At 41.4% G+C, this 18556-nt stretch overlaps 1 protein-coding gene across 12 annotated transcripts in view; it reads right to left on the bottom strand.

Annotated features, from left to right (window-relative positions):
* Window positions 1–18556, bottom strand: part of LOC138748254 (lysine-specific histone demethylase 2) — a 110095-nt gene that overhangs the window by 35262 nt on the left and 56277 nt on the right. For all 12 annotated transcript variants that reach the window (XM_069908120.1, XM_069908103.1, XM_069908111.1 and 9 more), the window contains 6 exons: window positions 14069–14185; window positions 11739–11777; window positions 9645–9858; window positions 7053–7237; window positions 5587–5763; window positions 5258–5332 (listed from right to left, as the gene is read on the bottom strand). In XM_069908120.1, coding sequence (XP_069764221.1) covers window positions 5258–5332; window positions 5587–5763; window positions 7053–7237; window positions 9645–9858; window positions 11739–11777; window positions 14069–14185 — 807 coding nt within the window. The remainder of the gene's footprint in view (window positions 1–5257; window positions 5333–5586; window positions 5764–7052; window positions 7238–9644; window positions 9859–11738; window positions 11778–14068; window positions 14186–18556) is intronic.

Raw genomic sequence — 18556 nt, forward strand, 5'->3', positions numbered from 1 at the left:
CCTATACACTACTCCCATTACATTAACTTGTGGACTGTTAATAAGTTTATAGCAGCTCCAAATACTTCCACTATTGAGGCATCCCCTCCCCAACTCAACACTGAGGAACTTCTTTCTTTCTTTGGCTTGGCTTTGCGGACGAAGATTTATGGAGGGGGTAAAAAGTCCACGTCAGCTGCAGGCTCGTTTGTGGCTGACAAGTCCGATGCGGGACAGGCAGACACGATTGCAGCGGTTGCAAGGGAAAATTGGTTGGTTGGGGTTGGGTGTTGGGTTTTTCCTCCTTTGCCTTTTGTCAGTGAGGTGGGCTCTGCGGTCTTCTTCAAAGGAGGTTGCTGCCCGCCAAACTGTGAGGCGCCAAGATGCATGGTTTGAGGCGTTATCAGCCCACTGGCGGTGGTCAATGTGGCAGGCACCAAGAGATTTCTTTAGGCAGTCCTTGTACCTTTTCTTTGGTGCACCTCTGTCACGGTGGCCAGTGGAGAGCTCGCCATATAACACGATCTTGGGAAGGCGATGGTCCTCCATTCTGGAGACGTGACCCATCCAGCTTCCTTATTTAATACCACCTGTTCTTCTATCCTGGATGCTGTCGCCCCATTTAAAGTGAAAAAAAAACCTAGAGTTTAAGCCTGTGCCTTGGCTTAATAATACCACCAAAGCCCTGAGGAGGGAGTGCAGGATAGATGAACGAAAGTGGAAGTGGGATAAACTACAAATTTCCCCTCGGAATTTTGAAAAACAACCTGCACATATACCAGGAAGCGGTAAAAGCCAAAAGAACAAAACATTTAGGTAACCTAATTTCAAACAACTTCCATAATTCCAAGGTCTTGTACAGTACCATCACCCAATACAACTCTGATCTGTCTCTTATCAAATGTGAAGAATTTTAAAAATTCTTCATAAACAAAGTTGAGAGCATCAGGAAAAGCACCCCCTCCCTCCCATAACTTAACTGTACAAAAGTTCTGTTCATCTAACATGGACCATTTTAGCCCCATCACACTACCCACCCTCAGAAAGACTTTGTCCTCCACGAAACCTACAAGCTGCTCCCTCAACATTATCCTTACTCCCTTCCTGAAGGATGTTTTCAACGTAGGTGGTCCTAGCATCCTCTCTATCATTGGCAGTACCCTGGCCACTGGGACTGTTCCAATTTGTTTCAAGCGTGCTGTGGTCCAGCCCCTCCTGAAAAAAAATCCAATTTAGACTCCACCACACCCAAAAATTACAGACTTGTCAAGGTCATTGAAAAAGTTGTTCTTAGCCAATTGTTGCCCCACCTACATCAAAACAATATATCGGAAAGATTTCAATCTGATTACAAGCCCCACCATAACACAGAGTTAGCCATACTAAACTTGTATAATGACCTGCTCCTTTCTACTGATTGCGGTGGCTCCACTATTCTAATTCTCCTAGAACTTAGTGCAGCATTCGATACTGTGGATCACACCATTTTAATAGACCCTCTCCAGTATGGGGTCAGTGTCAGTGATACAACCTTGAACTGGTTTAAATCATAACTTAATAATAGGGCTTTCTCAGTTAATATGGGCAATTTTCATCTTCTGTGGGCTCCCACAAGGGTCTATTCTAGGCCCCATTCTGTTTTATTTATACCTGCTTCCCCTTGGTCATATCATTCAAAAACACAGCATTTCTTTCCATTGCTATGCCAATGATACTCAGCTCTATCTCCCCTTAAAACCTAATGACCAATCAAAGATAGCCCAGCCTCACTAACTGTCTAGAGGACAAAGTATTAAAAAGAGGGAAAATTTGAGGTTATCCTATTTGGTCCCCCTCATTCTACTAAAATTATCTCATTGAACCCCACATCAAATCCCCTGATGTGATATTTGATTCCACCTTCAAATTCAACAAACAAGTTAATGCAGTAGTAAAAGCTTTGCACTATTGCTAAAATCAAATTATTCCTTTCATTGAAAGATCTTTGGAAAGTTTTCCATGCCCTTATATTCTCCTGTTCAGACTATTCTAACTCTATACTGGGATTATCCGACCTGTTACTGATTCAGAATGCTGTAGCCAGGCTCCTGACAGGTGCCAACAAGAGGTACAATATCACTCCTATTCTGGCCTTCCTCCAAAGGCTACTCAGAATTGATTTAAAGTTCTCCCATTTGTCTATAAAGCTTTTAATGGGCTAGCCCCCTCTTAATCACAGATCTCCTAACTCCTTATTCTTCTTCAAGACCCCCTCAGATCAGCCAACTTAGGGCGCTTGGCTGTTTTGTGCTCAAATCATAAACTCGGGAGGAGATCGCGGCTTTGCAATTGCAGCCTCCTAACTCTGGAGCAACATTTCTCCTATCAGATCAGTCCCTTCCATCAACTCTTATACACCCAGGTTGAAGATGTACGTTTATTCACTAGCAACTTGAGCCCTCCTCATGCACCTGATTGTTACCTTGTGTTCTAACCCAGTAGTTCTCAACCTTTTTCTTTCCACTCACATACTACTTTAAGTAATCCCTATGCCATCAGTGCTCTGTGATTAGTAAGGGATTGCTTAAGGTGGTATGTGAGAGGGAAGAGAAGGTTGAGAACCACTGCTCTAAACCCAATTGTTACTGAAATATTTTGCTTAAGAAAAATTGTCATTGGTTCATTTCCTTTGGAGTTATGAAACTGTGCACATAACAAGTCAATGAGGTACAATTAAAACAGTAGTTTTCAAAACTTTTTCTTTCCACCCACATACCACCTTAAGCAATCCCTTGCTAATCACACAGAGCACCGATGGCATAGGGATTACTTAAAATGGTATGTGAATGGAAAAAAAAAGGTTGAGAACCACTGTTCTAACCTCTTGTATTCGTTTTATTCTATACTTTAAATAGTTGCCTGATTGAGATTTTTTTTGATCTATACAACACTTTGGTCAACATGAGTTGTTTTAAATCTGCTGTGAAAATAAATAAACTATGTGGTGAAAGCAACGAACAAAAACCTAACTATGTGATCACACATGACAATCTCAAAGCCCGACACCCAGCTACATACAGGTATAAATAATAGTGGATGAATAACAAGTGGAAATTGCTCCAAAGATTTTTCCAACCTCAACAATGACAAAGCTGACCGTGCTGGGTCTGAAGCATCTGTTTACAACACTGAAGACAAATGCTTGGTGTGTTGCCCCATAGCCTTTTCTGGATTTAATGCTCTGGGGTATTTTGTGAGTGAATTGAACAAGTTATTAGTTTCTACAATGGTGGGTCTTCACAAGGTTGCTGAAACAAATCATCAACATAGCAATTCTAGATGAAGACTCTTACAAATACTTTAACCTGGTCTTTGAAATAATATACATTTTTATTGTGATGTTATGTCCCAAGGCAGCCATTTTTTTTTTCAGCTATAGCCTCCCACCAAGGCTCTGCTCAAAGTTTATGAGCCCCCTTCCCTGTGAAGTAGTCAAGTTTTCGTTTATTCTCTAATTCTCTCTAACCAACCACTTAAAAAAACAAAAATAATTGTTATATGAGGGTGAAAAGAGGAAAGAGCTTTTACGTAAATATGCTGTGACCCGATTGAGAATGGCTGTCCTAAGGTTCTAAACATTCCTTTTATTGTCAAGTAATAATATATTAAAAATACAATATCCATAATATACCAACTTTTTTCTGCCACAAAGCAAACAAAGAGTTGCCATGAGCATTGCCCAGCACCCCTAACAATAGGAAAAAGAGCACCAAAAGAATGTGACACTGTGTCTGTGGTTTGACCTCTCGTGCTCCCACAGCCTCTACGGCCACACAGACTGCTGTTGAAAACATCGGCAACCCAAGTTCCAGATCCAAATCTCTGATACAATTAGTGCCAGAGACCCTTCAGTTCTTCTTGCCCTAGTACCATCTTGAATTCTGGTTCCCATGAGCCAGTCTCCAGTTGGCCGCAGCCTGTGGGTGTCCTCCAGCTGCAAGTCGGCAGCAGCCTGTGAAAGTCTTTTGACTGCTGCACTCCTTTGCTGGTCTGGTGCCATGGCCACTGCCCTGTAGGGTTGTATCCTCTGCTTCTCCTTTTCATCAGGGCATGTTCTCCCCATTTCTGTTGCCCTGCACCAGGTCACTACTTCCCCAGAGGCTGCAACCCCTTGCCGTTTGCTGCCCAGCACAGGTGCTGCCATCTTAGGCACAGACCTCAGTGGTTGCAGGATTTTTAAAAAAACATATACCGTCAGTTCCTTTAACAGGCTGCTTAAAGCCTGTATAGAGCCATTGGCAATAGAACCAGGTGGTAGGACCCTGTGGAGCAGTGCTGTTCTCTGCTCCTTGGTTCCACATGAGCTGCAGAACTGTCATGACAGCAGCTCCCACAGTGCTGCTATTTTTTTCCCCCCCAAACTCCATTCATATCTATTTGTGGCAGGTTTGGACATCTTTAATCCTTGATGACTTTGTTATGCATAATGCCTTTGTTCTTTAGAATGCATGAAATCTTGTGTTGTAACTTTAAGTGGATGTATAACTGGTGTTGCACCCAAGCATCTTCTTCTACACTCAAAATTGAACCTGCTAGAATACAGTGAAACCTCGTTAGAACGCGATTCGTTAATCCACGCAATGGCTTATAGCACAGGTGCCTGTGGACCACAAACTGCTAAGGGGCGGGCTGATGACAATCAGCTGGCGACCCAACTCCCCGCGCCTGACATCCCCCCTCCCCGCTGCCTGACAGTCCACCTCCCCGCTGCCCCTGCCCCCCAGCGCAGACATCCCTGCATCTGTTCTGCGACTCGGCTGTAACACGGTATGAAATCTTGGACACCAACTACCGCATTCTAATGAGGTTTTACTGTACTTTGAAGGGGTCGCATAAGGAGGTATCCATGCAAATGGAATATTTCATGCTTTGGAAAGTATTTGAAAGGAAAGAGATAAAAGAAATAGTGATGGGATTTCGATGACTGACAATTTAAAAACTTATACCATGAAGAATGGAGTAGTGAAAGTAATCCTAAGGGTGTGTCAGCATACAAGAACTACAGAAACACAGATCAATCAGTGTTATCGAGCAAGTGAGGATTTCAGTGATATTAAAGGCATCCATCAGCCATTTGCACAAGGATAAGCCAGATTGCTGGGGCAGGCAAGATTTCATAAGCACTTTTTACAACACAACCCGATTTAATTAACACAGTCTAAGCCTATTTTGTAAATACGATTATGCCAGTTATTAAATTAAAATGTATTTGTGATCAAACTTCCAAAAGCTGACTTACCTTGATCCCAAAATTCTGCAGTTGTCGTGCAGCTGCCAAGCCTGCGGCACCAGCTCCAATAACAATCACATTTTTCTGTGGAAAAGAATAATATGCACATAGTAACTGATGATCAGTTATTAATACTTTCTAACTTCAAGTTTCCAAACAGTTAAATTGAACACATTTTCTTGCAGTAAGATAGTGCCATTTTACTCTCTACCCCACTGATAAATGATATTGGAAGCCTTCAGATTAATCATTTGGATCATCACTCATCACTTGTCTATAATCTTTGATCTTTTTTAAAAAACGATATGAAGACCAAACCAAGACATTAACAGTCCAACCTTATGGTAACAACTGGGCAGGAGAGGACAATCAGGATTGATTGTCAAGACCCCAGTATTAACAAGGCCCTTTCTTGTAACAAAATACAATATCTTCTCCACTTCCATCACACAGCGAATACGAACAAGTCCTCGAACAACTACATGGTTAGCACATTTTTGAGGGGTGAGAACCTCCTGCAAATTAAGAAAAAAGAAATTAAATCATATTGCAGCAAAATTAAAAAGTAATTTGTAAGCTACTTACAGCAACTAGACAATTTAAGGGCACTCTCACCCCTTCAATGACACAATGTAACGTGTCGCACACTTATCGCATCGCTGGAAGCCCTGCAGGGGAATTCCCCTGCTCTCTGTATTGGCCTCCAAAAGGTAAGTGGCCAAGGCAGGCGTAGAATCGGGGCAGAAGGCAGGCAGGAGGTGCTGTTGGGGCCATGGCAAGTGCAGAGTCCTAACACTGTCAGGGCCAGGGAAGGAACGCAGAGTCGGGGCCAGGGGAGAACGTTGTTGGGTCAGGGGAGATGAGGCAGGAGCAATGGCCATCCCTCTTACCCATAAATTCCCCACGCTGCTGGAACCGCTGTGGTGTTCCAGCGGCGTGGGGGGATTATGGGTAAAGAAGATGGCCATAGCATGCAAGCGCTGACGTCATTTTCTACCCAGGCAGCCATGATTGCTTACAAATTGACCTGCAGCAGCTGCACAGTGCATGTACATGGGTAGACAATCCACTTCAGAGGTGGTTTGCCTACCTGTGCAGTTTTTTAAAAATTCTACCCACCAATTGGCCTATGCACAGGTAGAAAACGTGCCAATTTGGCAGGTTAAACTCCTATTACAATCCAATTTGTAAACCCCTGGTCATTTTCAACATAATCTGGTATTCAGTGCAAACACGGAGCAAAAGAAAATGTTCAAATTTGTTGTTTCAAATGATCTTTTCATATCTACCTATTTGGGAAACTGTACAATGTGCTGTACTCCATGCTAATTGCTAGAGAATGGTCAATTAACAATTTCAGCTCACTTTATTTGATATGCCTTGTACATCTATTAACATTCATTTGTTTTTAATCAATCATCTGCAACTGTGTGGTCTGAACCAGAACATAATATGTCCAGGCTTCGAATGAAGTGGCTATGAAATACAAGTCAAATAGTCAGAGGTACCACCTCTAATTGATGTAAATGGTGAATAATTCTTTTCTGCTGTAAATATAAATGGCTTCACAATGTGGCCTGAAAATAATGGGTCTCATTCCAACAAATGGTTTAGTCTCATGGAAAGTGTGGCCTTCAGTATAAAGATCCTCAAAGTTTGGACTATACCTTAGAACATATGGGTAATATTATCAAATAAGAGTTTAAGTGGGGAAAAAAATACAACAAGGGAAAATGAAAGGAAGGGGTAGGTTAGTGGATGGGTGCATAGAGAAATCGAACATCATTATCCACACAAGGCTTACCTTGCAATTAATATTCCAAAGAGCCAAAATTAGATTGCGCAATGCTAAGTACATTGTAGGATCCCGAGAATATTCAGGGAACTCGTACAACTCATCCAGTTCCATCACATCTGGCCTCACACAGAGGGCCTTTCCACACTCATTGGGTTGATAGAAAGGTTGGAAGTAAGGACTCATTCCTGTAACTGATCACAAAAGATTCAAAGTTAGTCCAGCTAGTTAATCAAATAGGATTATGAAGAGTTTCAGATTAGCATGTGCACTTTAACATTGTTCTCCATTATTCAATGGATGTGATGCATCTTAAGTTCATTACCACCCAAGTGTGCAAGTACAACCCGACAAAGCAGCATTCTCCGGCCCTCGGTGCAAAAAAACATTCAAACACACATCCAGACATAATACACATACAGATAAACAATACATATGCAGTACACAGATACATATATAAAAATAAATAAATAGTGGAGTCACGGAAGATTTGTATGAGCAGTTCATCAGTCATTCTGAAGTATCACTGCCTGTAGGAAGTACATTAGACCAAAGACCAAGCTTACATTAATATATACAGAAGTCCAAAATTTTGAATGCCAAAAATCTAGACTTTTTGAAAACTCTCCACCCTTTTAAATTTCATGGGGTTTTGTATGCATGCATCTGTAAGCGCCACAGATGCACAATGGCATTTTTACACTTAGCAATTTTTCTTTTTCTTCAAAACTGCTTCTTTTGATCATTGAAGTCTGCTGCATTTGCTAATGAATAAATATCAATATTTACCTGTCATCTCTTTATTCCTCCTTAAATCTAAATTTTGAAAGTACTGCCCAAGTATGTGGAAAATACAAAAATCTGGACCAACCCAATCCCCAAGCAGTCTGAATTTTTGGACTTTTACTGCAAACAATTTTTATTTTCTACAGCACCCCTCACACACAAACACTTGTGGGGATTACTATCCCCAATGACTGTCTCTTTCCAATTCTACACAATCTCTTGCCAATTCTCCAACAAACTCTTGTGCTCTTTGTCTTTGTTTCCCATTTACTACTGTATCACAATTTATATCTCCATTCTCTTTCTATCTCATTTTTCCTATTTATATTTGTTCTTTCATTTGTCATGAAATCCAAAAAAATCAGGTTGAGGAAATCCCAAATCTCTAAAAAGCTGCATCAAAAAAGAAATCAATTCATCTCCCCCAAGACAACATGCAGCACAATCACTTGGATCATGTTAGCAGCTCAAATGTTTAGAACCAAATTTTGTTGAAACATTGAGGAACTGAGTAGGTCAGACGGAATTCATGGGTAAAAATGGTCAGTCAACATTTTGTGTCAGAGCCCTTTATCAAGTATCAATAAAGGAACCTGACGATTTGACCGACCATTTCTATTCATGGATGCTGCCTGACCTACTGAGTTCCTTCAACAATTCTTTGCTCACTATCCTAACATCTTTGTGTTTATTTTTGGCTAAAGCATGACCAGTTAACTGGATTTGTTTGTGAAACGTCACGTTTTAAAATATTTTGCTTTCAAAACTGCTTGACCATCAAAAGAGCAGTTCTGCAAATGAGAGCAACAATGCATCTGGGACCATGGGGAACTTGTTTGGGAAGCAACAATGGAACTCATTAACAGAATCTAAAGATTTGTGGTGGCCCACTGCAGCAGTAATATGCGCCAGTGCTCCAGGTGGCGAGCCACCAAAGGCCAGCAGCCTGCACAGCGGCACTCACCCCAACAAGCGAAATGGCAGGTGGACAGCAAGAGCAGCTTAAAGGCCAGTGACCCCAAAATGACGCTGGCCTTGCTGCACAGCCAACAGACAGGGAGAGTGCACAGGGAAGAAGGGCATTGATATGCAAGAAAGTACCTGTGAGCAGGAAACCCACTTTTGTTATGCATGCTGTGATGTCAGCAAAGAGGGGCCACGGCGGGAATAGTGCAAGGATAAAAGTCAGGCCTGAGCCCTAATAAAACTCAGAGCTTAACCTACGTATGTGAGTCTTCTTTCGAGTAGCATATGACTACAGATTTATAATGAAAATGGGAAAACTAGGAAGGCAAACAAATTTACTGGACAAATCAGATATGAAAGGAATGAAAAACAAAAAAATAAGCAAAGTAAAAAGTAAATTTGACAGTATAAATGTTTTAAAATGAGTCATAAAGAAGGGGACTTTGTGGGGAAAATTGTTTATTCTCGAAATATAAAGAGCCTATTGGCAATTATCGTCTAATATTACAAGACATTTTTTGTGGCAAGTTTAAAAGGCCCCAATGTATAAATTACCTGCTCTTCTGGGGTGAGGGAAATTCAGGGAAGAATTATGCTCAGCAACTGTCGATCTGTGAACCTGACAGTCCATTCTTTTGATAAAGGAACATTTTATAAATAAAAATGGTTAATTTTGGGAATTGTGGGTTTAAGAAACAACTCACCCAAAAGGCTTTAGCCAAGTTTAAAATAAAATTCTATATGTCCAGTGATATCAATTTTCAAACACTGCACCAATACAACATATAAAATTCACACAAAGTCAAGATCTATTGACAAACATTATCATGAGTTTAATTAACATCTTACCGGGTGACAGAACAGTACTCTTAGTATGCTCTGATGAATTTATCTTCATGCTGGAGTATTCATTGTGAAAACGATTAGTGTTGGCGCAGGAGGGACTCATGCCCACACAGTCTGGATAGTAAGCCCCAAGAAAAGGGGCAGCTGGGCTGTCCTTCAGTAGTGGAGGCACTATTAACATGGAGTACCACTTGCTATCTCCAACCTCACTCACTCGCTGAAAAATTATGACAGAAACTAATCTGAAAATTCATTTATATGGATGGATACATCAGTTTTAGGAAACAAATAATGGGGCCACAAATACCCATGAGAATGAATTATTGACTTTTGATTTTCAAATAAAGTTTCAATATTTAATTTTAGTACTTGCACTATTAAGCAAGTTTAAGCAACTTGGTAAAGAAAGTGACTGGAACTTTAAAAGAGCTTGTCAGAAGATAACATCCATATGACTCACATGAACATTCACAGTAATTCTTTGCTTCAATTAAATTTTAATTTTTGTCATGAGCTCTCAGCCATGCAATTCAAAAACTTGCCAAGCAATTCAATCACATTGCACTGCCTTTTTCAGCATTGCGTATGAAAGGTCAGTATTTCCCACATTACAATATTATTATTTTGTTTTTTAAGATTTAAATGCAGAATTCCATAAATTCATCACACCTTTTGAAGTTTAACGTGCAGATAAGCAGTTTTCCATGTTGGACATGCATTCAGTTTCCAGTCATACATCCATTTGGAGCAATGGTTTCCAAACTTTTTTATTTCCACCCACATCTTTCTTTGGCTTGTCTTCGCGGACGAAGATTTATGGAGGGGTAATGTCCACGTCAGCTGCAGGCTCGTTTGTGGCTGACAAGTCCGATGCGGGACAGGCAGACATGGTTGCAGCAGTTGCAAGGGAAAATTGGTTGGTTAAGGTTGGGTTTTTCTTCCTTTGTCTTTTGTCAGTGAGGTGGGCTCTGCGGTCTTCCTCAAAGGAGGTTGCTGCCCGCCGAACTGTGAGGCACCAAGATGCACGGTTTGAGGTGATATCAGCCCACTGGCGATGGTCAATGTGGCAGGCACCAAGAGATTTCTTTAGGCAGTCCTTGTACCTCTTCTTTGGTGCACCTCTGTCTTGGTGGCCAGTGGAGAACTCGCCATAGAACACGATCTCGGGAAAGCGATGGTCCTCCATTCTGGAGACGTGACCTACCCAGCGCAGTTGGATCTTCAGCAATGTGGATTCGATGCTGTCCTTAAGTAATCCCTTACTAATCACAGAGCACCTATCGCATAGGGATTACCTAAGGTGGTATGTGGGTGGAAATAAAAAGTTTAAAAACCACTGACTTACAACAATGCCAGGAGAAAATTCAGCACAATGACACAATGTGTGTCTGTTGTCAGGCACTCACAGACAACCAGGTATTCTCTTAACTTACTGCTTTCTTTTTTAAAAAGGGTCTTCCTTGGAAATTAATTCAATTAAGATCACTTCATGCCATTTTCCGAGTGGCTCTTATTAGCAAATATTTCTCCTTTGCCTAAGCAAAGAACATTAACACAACCTACAAAGCTTGTATCTCTTGCCCAAATCCATTCTTCATATTTGCATTAACAGATCCCAATCAATCACACTGGGCACAACGGCACTCCCTCAACCCATAATGCTACACGCTCTCCTCCACAATTCATTATCAAATCCACATCTCCCACCCAAGTTATCCAAATTTTTTCTGACCATGTACACTCAATGAATTCTGTTCACCCAGCATTCCAAAAATGCTCATTCACTAAAACCAATACCAAATCCATGCCCAATTACAAAATTCTCATCAGCTTCAAAGCCTTTCATATCTCTGCTCATCATATCTCTGGAGTTTTCTTTCCTTTTACAACCTTCCATGGTCATGGTGTTTCCCAACTCTGATCTGTTGCACATCTCCAATTTTAATATATTATTATTTAACAAATTATTATTTTGCCTGTCAAAATACCTTTATGTGGTTCAGTGACAAATTTTTATGTTCTTGTAAAACACCATAAGTGAATTTCACGTCATTTCTTGGTGAAACAAAGGTCTTACATTCAATCATTGATACTTACCATGTCTTCGGACAAAGAACAGGGATCTGTATTTTCACTCTGGATGAAAACAAAAAGTAGATTTTTTTCTCTGGGCACAAGGATGCAAAAGTACCTTAAACAATTTCACATGTCTGTTTGGACATTTAGTAAGATCAAATTTGATCCTGTGCCTCATGTCCACATTCCCATCTGATCACCATTTTCTCCAACTACATTCTTCCAACTTGTACTCCATCCTTCACCCTTGTCAGAACCTCTTCTTGCTGCTACCTTCGGGAAGAGTATGGAAGTTTGAAATCCGGAAACCTCCAGATTCAAGAACAGTTTTTATTTAACAGCTATCAGCCTCTTGAATCTCCCAATACTCAATACATCTGAATAGTGCAGAATTCATTTAGTAAAAGATTATGAGACATCCAGCACCTTTTCCTCGTGGCAGCTCTGGCCAATACCAGAAGACATTCATTAAAGGTGAGAGGAGGAAAGTTTCTGGGAGATATCAGAGGTAGGTTTTTTGTGAGAATGGTAGGTGCCTGGAATTCATTGCAGTGGCTGAGGCTGGTACCAAAAAGACATTAGGCTTATGGAAGCAAAAAAAAAGGAGGGTTAAGGGCTGTGAGAGAAGGAAGGGTTGATTGATGTGGAGGTTGTTTATGTGGGTCAGCACAACACTGTGGGCTGAAGAGTTCATACCGTTCTATGCAAGTAAATCCAAGCGTTATTCCAAGTTGGAGTCTTGATCATGCAAGCCAAAGGCGTTCAAGACTAATTAATTACCAATGGTAAAAATTAGGAACAAAAACAGATATACTGAATGAACGCAGCAGTCAAGCACAGAGTTTGAAAAAATAAAACAATGTTTCAGATCATTACCCTTTCTTAGAACACTTTTATTTGATGCAAAAGAAAATACGTTGAGAATGGAAAGATGGGACTGAATAGGAAAATACACTCATTTTGGAAAAAAAGCATATTTAGCCTCAGGTAACCCAATCATTACAACCTTTACTTCAATAATTAGCATAATAATTGCATGTAGTATTTTAAACATGCATCTTTCAGCACAGGGGAGGATTCTGCTCAGATCATTTTGGTTTACTTAAGGAAATGTGGGGTTTAATCGATTATACCAATTCCTACTATATATTGTACTTAGATTTCTGGGTGTTAACAGACTCAGTGACTCTGAAGGGACACTCTTATTTTACTCTATAGTAAGGGGCGTTGGGTGACACAAATGGCGACTTTTTTTCTGCCGTATGGTAGGCAGAAGGCAATTTTGTTTAATATTACAGTACATAGCAATAAAGGTATCTTGAAGTTTGTTCTGAATGCTATTCAATACATTTTAAGCGATGAGATTCAGACATAAATAGGGTGCAGCCAAAAATCGTTGATCATTTGGAAACAAATAGTTTATTATCAGGATTTCATGAAAGTAAAGGAAGCTCTCGATAGACAGCCAACGGAAGTGTATTGGACCACCACTATCTGCAATTAACCTGATTGACCTGGACTGAAATGCAATACAAATTTAATTTTCAAGTGTAACTAAAATGGGTTGTTTAATAATTTAATCCACAATGATCAAACAATTCAGAGAAATGATCAACGCAGCCAAAATGTTAAATATGCTAATTCACATGATACAGGATTACAATCAAATTATGCAGTACTTGGGTCAACATGCATCTGAAATAATATATTTAGATTTATTCATCAAGGCACAAAGAAGATATTTAGACCCATAAGAGTAAAGGAAAGAAAACATAAATCAATTTTAAAAAGGTCTTTACCATGTTGAAATATGAAGAAAACTGAACTAATTACATCTAAAATGCTCCCAGAACTCCATCCCTCCTCCGTTAATTTCCTTGAAATTCACTTCTTTGTTCAAGTTTCTGATCATCTATCCTAAAATTTATTTTGGTGTTAAATTGAAGGTGATAGTGTTCCTGGAGCATTTTACCATACAAATCGTAATTAATGTTGAATTGGGATCTCGATTATAATACTATAAAAACATAGAATTAAAAAGCCAATCTGAAAACAGACATAAATGGCAAGAGCAAGACAAAATGTTGTATGCTTGTGTAATAGAAGACAATCTTGGGAATCAAAATGCTAACTTCCTCTCCTGACAAATAGATCGATGCATTGAACACATTCCTGGATAGAACAAAGTATCTTTTTTTAAAATCACTTCGATATTTCAGTGGAAAGATTTGAGGACATGATTAAAATGGACTCAAAATGAAGCTCTGAATATCTTACAACACCAGTTTGGCTGCAAAATAGATTCTAAATTACTGTTTATCAATACACTTGTGATACATATTATCCTTCACCTTAACTGCAGTATGAGTTTTCATGCCACAACGGTACATTTTTGCTAATGTTGTAGTCATCTGGATGTCTCTTGTTAATTGACGCCATTTTGCACAATCAGGGTTTGTACATTGTACCTGTTGGAATCAATTACATTGCATCAATTGGTGCAAAAAAAACATAGTTCATTTAAGATCATTGATTTGTTGAACATCATCACAATCAATAGCTCAAATATTGTAAATGTGGGAAATTTTTCATTTTAGGGGCAAAATTTAGTGGTGCCAGAGCTGCTGTCATGGGAGTGCTGCACTGGTGCAGACCTGGAGAGAGTGGGAAGCGGAGACACAGCTCTCCTCCACAGGTTTCAACCTCCCAGTCCAAATGTCAATGGTTCTACACAGGCTTGAAATGGCCTGTTAGAGAAACCAACTGTGTTTTTATTTAAAATCCTGCAACTGCAGTGTCTGTACCCAAGTCTGTGGTGTCAGTGCTGGCAGAGGCCTCAAGGAGTTGCAGACTCTGGGGAGCATTGGATCAGTGCAGTGCACCACAAAAAGGGAGAAACAGCCCGTTGAAAAGGATGATAATAGCTGATGATCCTACAGATAGTAACCAGAGCAGCAGACCAGCGAGGGGTGCAGCAACTAAAGATTCACACAGGCTATGTACAGTTTGTTGGTGAACTGCAGTCAAAGGACCCAAGCAGGGTGCAGGCTACCAGAGACTCGCTCATGGAAACCAGTCAATGGAATCGGAGTCGAGAAGGTGCTGAGGGCAAGAAGGGTTCCTGATGGGCCCTGGGCACTGAAGGCTTACTGATCATGCTGGAGGTTTGGATCTGCAACTTGGGTTACTGATGGTTTGAACAAGAGTCTGTACAGGTGCAGAGGCTACAGAAGTGCTGGAGGCAAATCCACAGACTCTCAGGCGACTCTGAAGGGCCTTCTCTGTTACTTCCCTTTCTCTGACTGAAAGGGGCACTGAACAATACTAATGGGGACTCTTGGTTTGCTTTAGAAATTTTGGGTGATATTACATTTTCTGTTAAATTATATAACAAAAGAATCTTGGAAAAAAAAAGGCTATGGAGTGGTTTCAAAATCTGGTAAAGTGATAGACCAATCTATATAAACAACTGAATTTGTCAGTGACCAGAAAGCTAAACCTCTGATGATGTCTAAGAAAACTAGGCATTCAGATGACTTGCTCAAACTTAAATGATCCAATTATTACAAATAAGATATTTTCTGAGGATCAAACTAGATCCAAATATGCCCCTACCAGAGTGCAAATGACATAGAGACCCTGATTCGAAGGGGAAACACATGGAAGTTTATTTTGGCAATGTATTTCTTACTTTGGGGGGGGTGCCTAAACCAGGCGTTCACAAGTCAAGGTAGAGGTGGGAGTTGGACTTAGGAAAAACAATTTTCTACTGCTGTGTAAAATACCCATTGGAATGACGTATTTTCATTGTAGATAAATAATAAAGGTAAGGTTCAGTGTCATTCAGAGTATGTAACTAAAGATATGCTTTGGAAATTATTCTGAGCAACAGCAGATTATTTTCATGGATTATTTCTGCAGTTTTACCCTGGTTAATTTACTACAAGATTGTTAATACCCATTACTTTGACTCCAAATCCTTTGGTCGCACTTTTTGGAATAAATGGGCCAACAGGTCTGAAATTGACTGCTTCACAATCTCATGTAGTGACCCTCACCTCCTTTATTGCTGGAAGGACCATATTAATGAGATGGAAAGATGCTTTCGCTCCCACTCACATTCAATGGTTGTCTGATATGATGGCATGTCTGACTTTGGAAAATATTAAATGTTCCACTACTGAAATGAATCTTGACTTTGTTTCCTTATGGTGAATTGTTCTTAATTATTTTCAAAATTTGTAAGGTTAGGTAACTTTTGGTTTTTGACGACATTGAAAACCTTCCTTTTTATTATCAGGTAGTGGATTGCTTATGTTTAGCCAGTAGCCTTTGAATGGAATAGGCTGATAATTAGTGTAATGTTTTTTTAACTTCTCAATGTAGCATAGGTCTCAGCACGATTTAAAGAAATATATTTTATTTATCAGTTTTCAAACTTGAACGGTGGTCAATGTTGATCAAAACTTAGTCATCATTTCTGTACAAGTTTCATCATCGAGTTCAAGCCCATTTTTCCCCCACCCCTCCCTCCCCCAGTAATCATACACAACAGAGCACAACAACTGACATTCAAGATGCTCATAACAAAGGCCAAAAACATAAATCAGGGATATGTGGATTTGTTACACCTCAGTGGCCTATCCATGGTCTTCTTTATTTTTTTTTTCCCCCCAGATTGGGATAGGATGGGGCTAGCCGTGAGACAGGACACCTCTGAAGTTTAGGTACAATTTCCAAATCTTAAGGAAGGTACTGTTCTTTTTCCTAAGATTTTAAGTGATCTTTTCCAGGGGAACATCGCTCTACATTTCTGCATTCCAGCTCATATTGCTCAAGCTGGAGCCGAAATTCCAGATAACTGCTATGCACTTCGTGGCCACTGCCAATGCAAATTAGATTTGAAATTTGGACAGCTTCATTGCAAGTCTTATGTCCATCATATTTCCCAATGGGAACAACTCCGGATCCTGTGGGAATTCTTTGCCTATTATTTTCCCCAGGGCTTCTCCAGGTCTACCCAAAAGGGCCTCACCTTGGTACATGTCCAGGTTGTGTGCCACATCTGAAGCATTGGTCTGAGATTTCTGATTTTGAACTGTTCAATTTTTGCTGTGTCAGGTATAGCTGGTGAAGAAAGTTATACTGCACCAGCCTATACCACACAATAATGATTGCCATCACACTGATCCGACACAGGTCCAACCAACGCCACTTGTCAACTGTTATTCCCAAGTCCAACTCCTACCTCTGCCTTGTGAAGGCCTGGTTTAGGCATACCCCCCCAAAGTAAGAAATACATTGCCAAAATAAACTTCAATGTGTTCCCCCTTCAAATCAGGGTCTCTATGTCACTGCAATCTGATAGGGCCATATTTGTATCTAGTTTGACCCTCAGAAAAGAAAAAAAGCACAGTGGAATGTCCTATTTAGCAAACAATATTTACCTCTAAGCTGCTCCTGCTCGTAACAGTCCTCCACGCACCAGGATCTTGCTACTTACAGTCATGGGAGCAGTTTATTCAGAACTAGGGGTGCTTTTGGAGACAGCCCCAATTTGAGCCCAATATGTTGATTAATTTTCTTCCAAATTAGAATTCCTTGTTTTAAGTTTCAACACCATTTTTATTATTATATGTGAATTTGTAGCGGTAGCTACAATGAAAGAGACTCACACCACCATGTTGGAGATTCTCAACGACCATTTATTTTCAAAACTAGCGCGCGCCCCTTTAAGGGCAGCGTGAGTTCCGCCCCCATGCGGGCAGTGACATCATCATGCCACCCTGAGGCGCATGCTGGGTTCAAGCCACGAGGCAAGGAGGTCCCTCGATGGCGCAATCTTCTCGCGGCTGCACCGCCACGCAGCTCTACAAGTGGGGCCTGTTCGCCACGAGTATATGCGCCACCACACAATCCCCCCAGAACTGGCTTACGCATCCCGCTGCTTGGGCGGCCGGCCTTGGCGTTTGGGCTGGGCCATCTGATTTGGTTGACTGAGGTCCAGGTGTGCCGCCTTGAGGCAGTCAACCGTGAACAGTTTGCTTGTACCCCCAATGTCCAACATGAAAGTCTTGCCGGATCGCTGCAGGACTCTGTAGGGACCTTCATAAGGGCACTGCAGGGGTGCAGTATGTAAGCCACGCCGGACGAAAACATAGTCAGCCGCATCAGCTCCTTGGGCAGGCGGGACGATCGGCTACCGTGTTGGGTAGGGGGAGGGGCAGCTAGTGAGGCGAGCTTGCTGCGGAGGTCTGCCAACAAGGTTGGGTTGTCGGTTGCTGACCAATTCCGCGGATGATACCTGCAGATCCTCTTTCGGGGCCATCCTGATGCCAAGCAGGACCCAGGGCAACTCGTCTGCCCAGACGGGACCGGTGAGGTGGGCCATGAGGGCTGACTTCAGGTGTCAGTGGAATCAGTCCACCAGGCCGTTTGCTTGAGGATGGTGCGCCATGGTGTGGTGGAGTTTGACCCCCAGAAGGCTCACCACTTGTGCCCGGAGGGCAGACGTGAATTGGGCACCTCTGTCACTGGTAATGTGCACCGGGTCTCCAAACCTGGCGATCAAATGAGCGAGCAAGTTCCTGGCACACGTTTCGGCGGAAGTGTCCTTGAGTGGGATGGCTTCTGACCACCTCGTAGCTCGGTCAACCACCGTCAGCAATTAGTGTGCCTTCCTGGACACCGGCAGGGGGCCCACGATGTCTACGTGTATATGCTGGAACCTCTTGGCCACAGAGTTGAACCGTTGTATTGGGGCCTGTGACGGTGGACTTTGGAGGCCTGGCCATCTGGGCTACCTGCTTCTTGAGCCCATGCCACACAAACCGTTCTGC

Source organism: Narcine bancroftii, chromosome 1 (genome assembly GCF_036971445.1).
Source record: "Narcine bancroftii isolate sNarBan1 chromosome 1, sNarBan1.hap1, whole genome shotgun sequence".
NCBI classification, from domain to species: Eukaryota; Metazoa; Chordata; class Chondrichthyes; order Torpediniformes; family Narcinidae; genus Narcine; species Narcine bancroftii.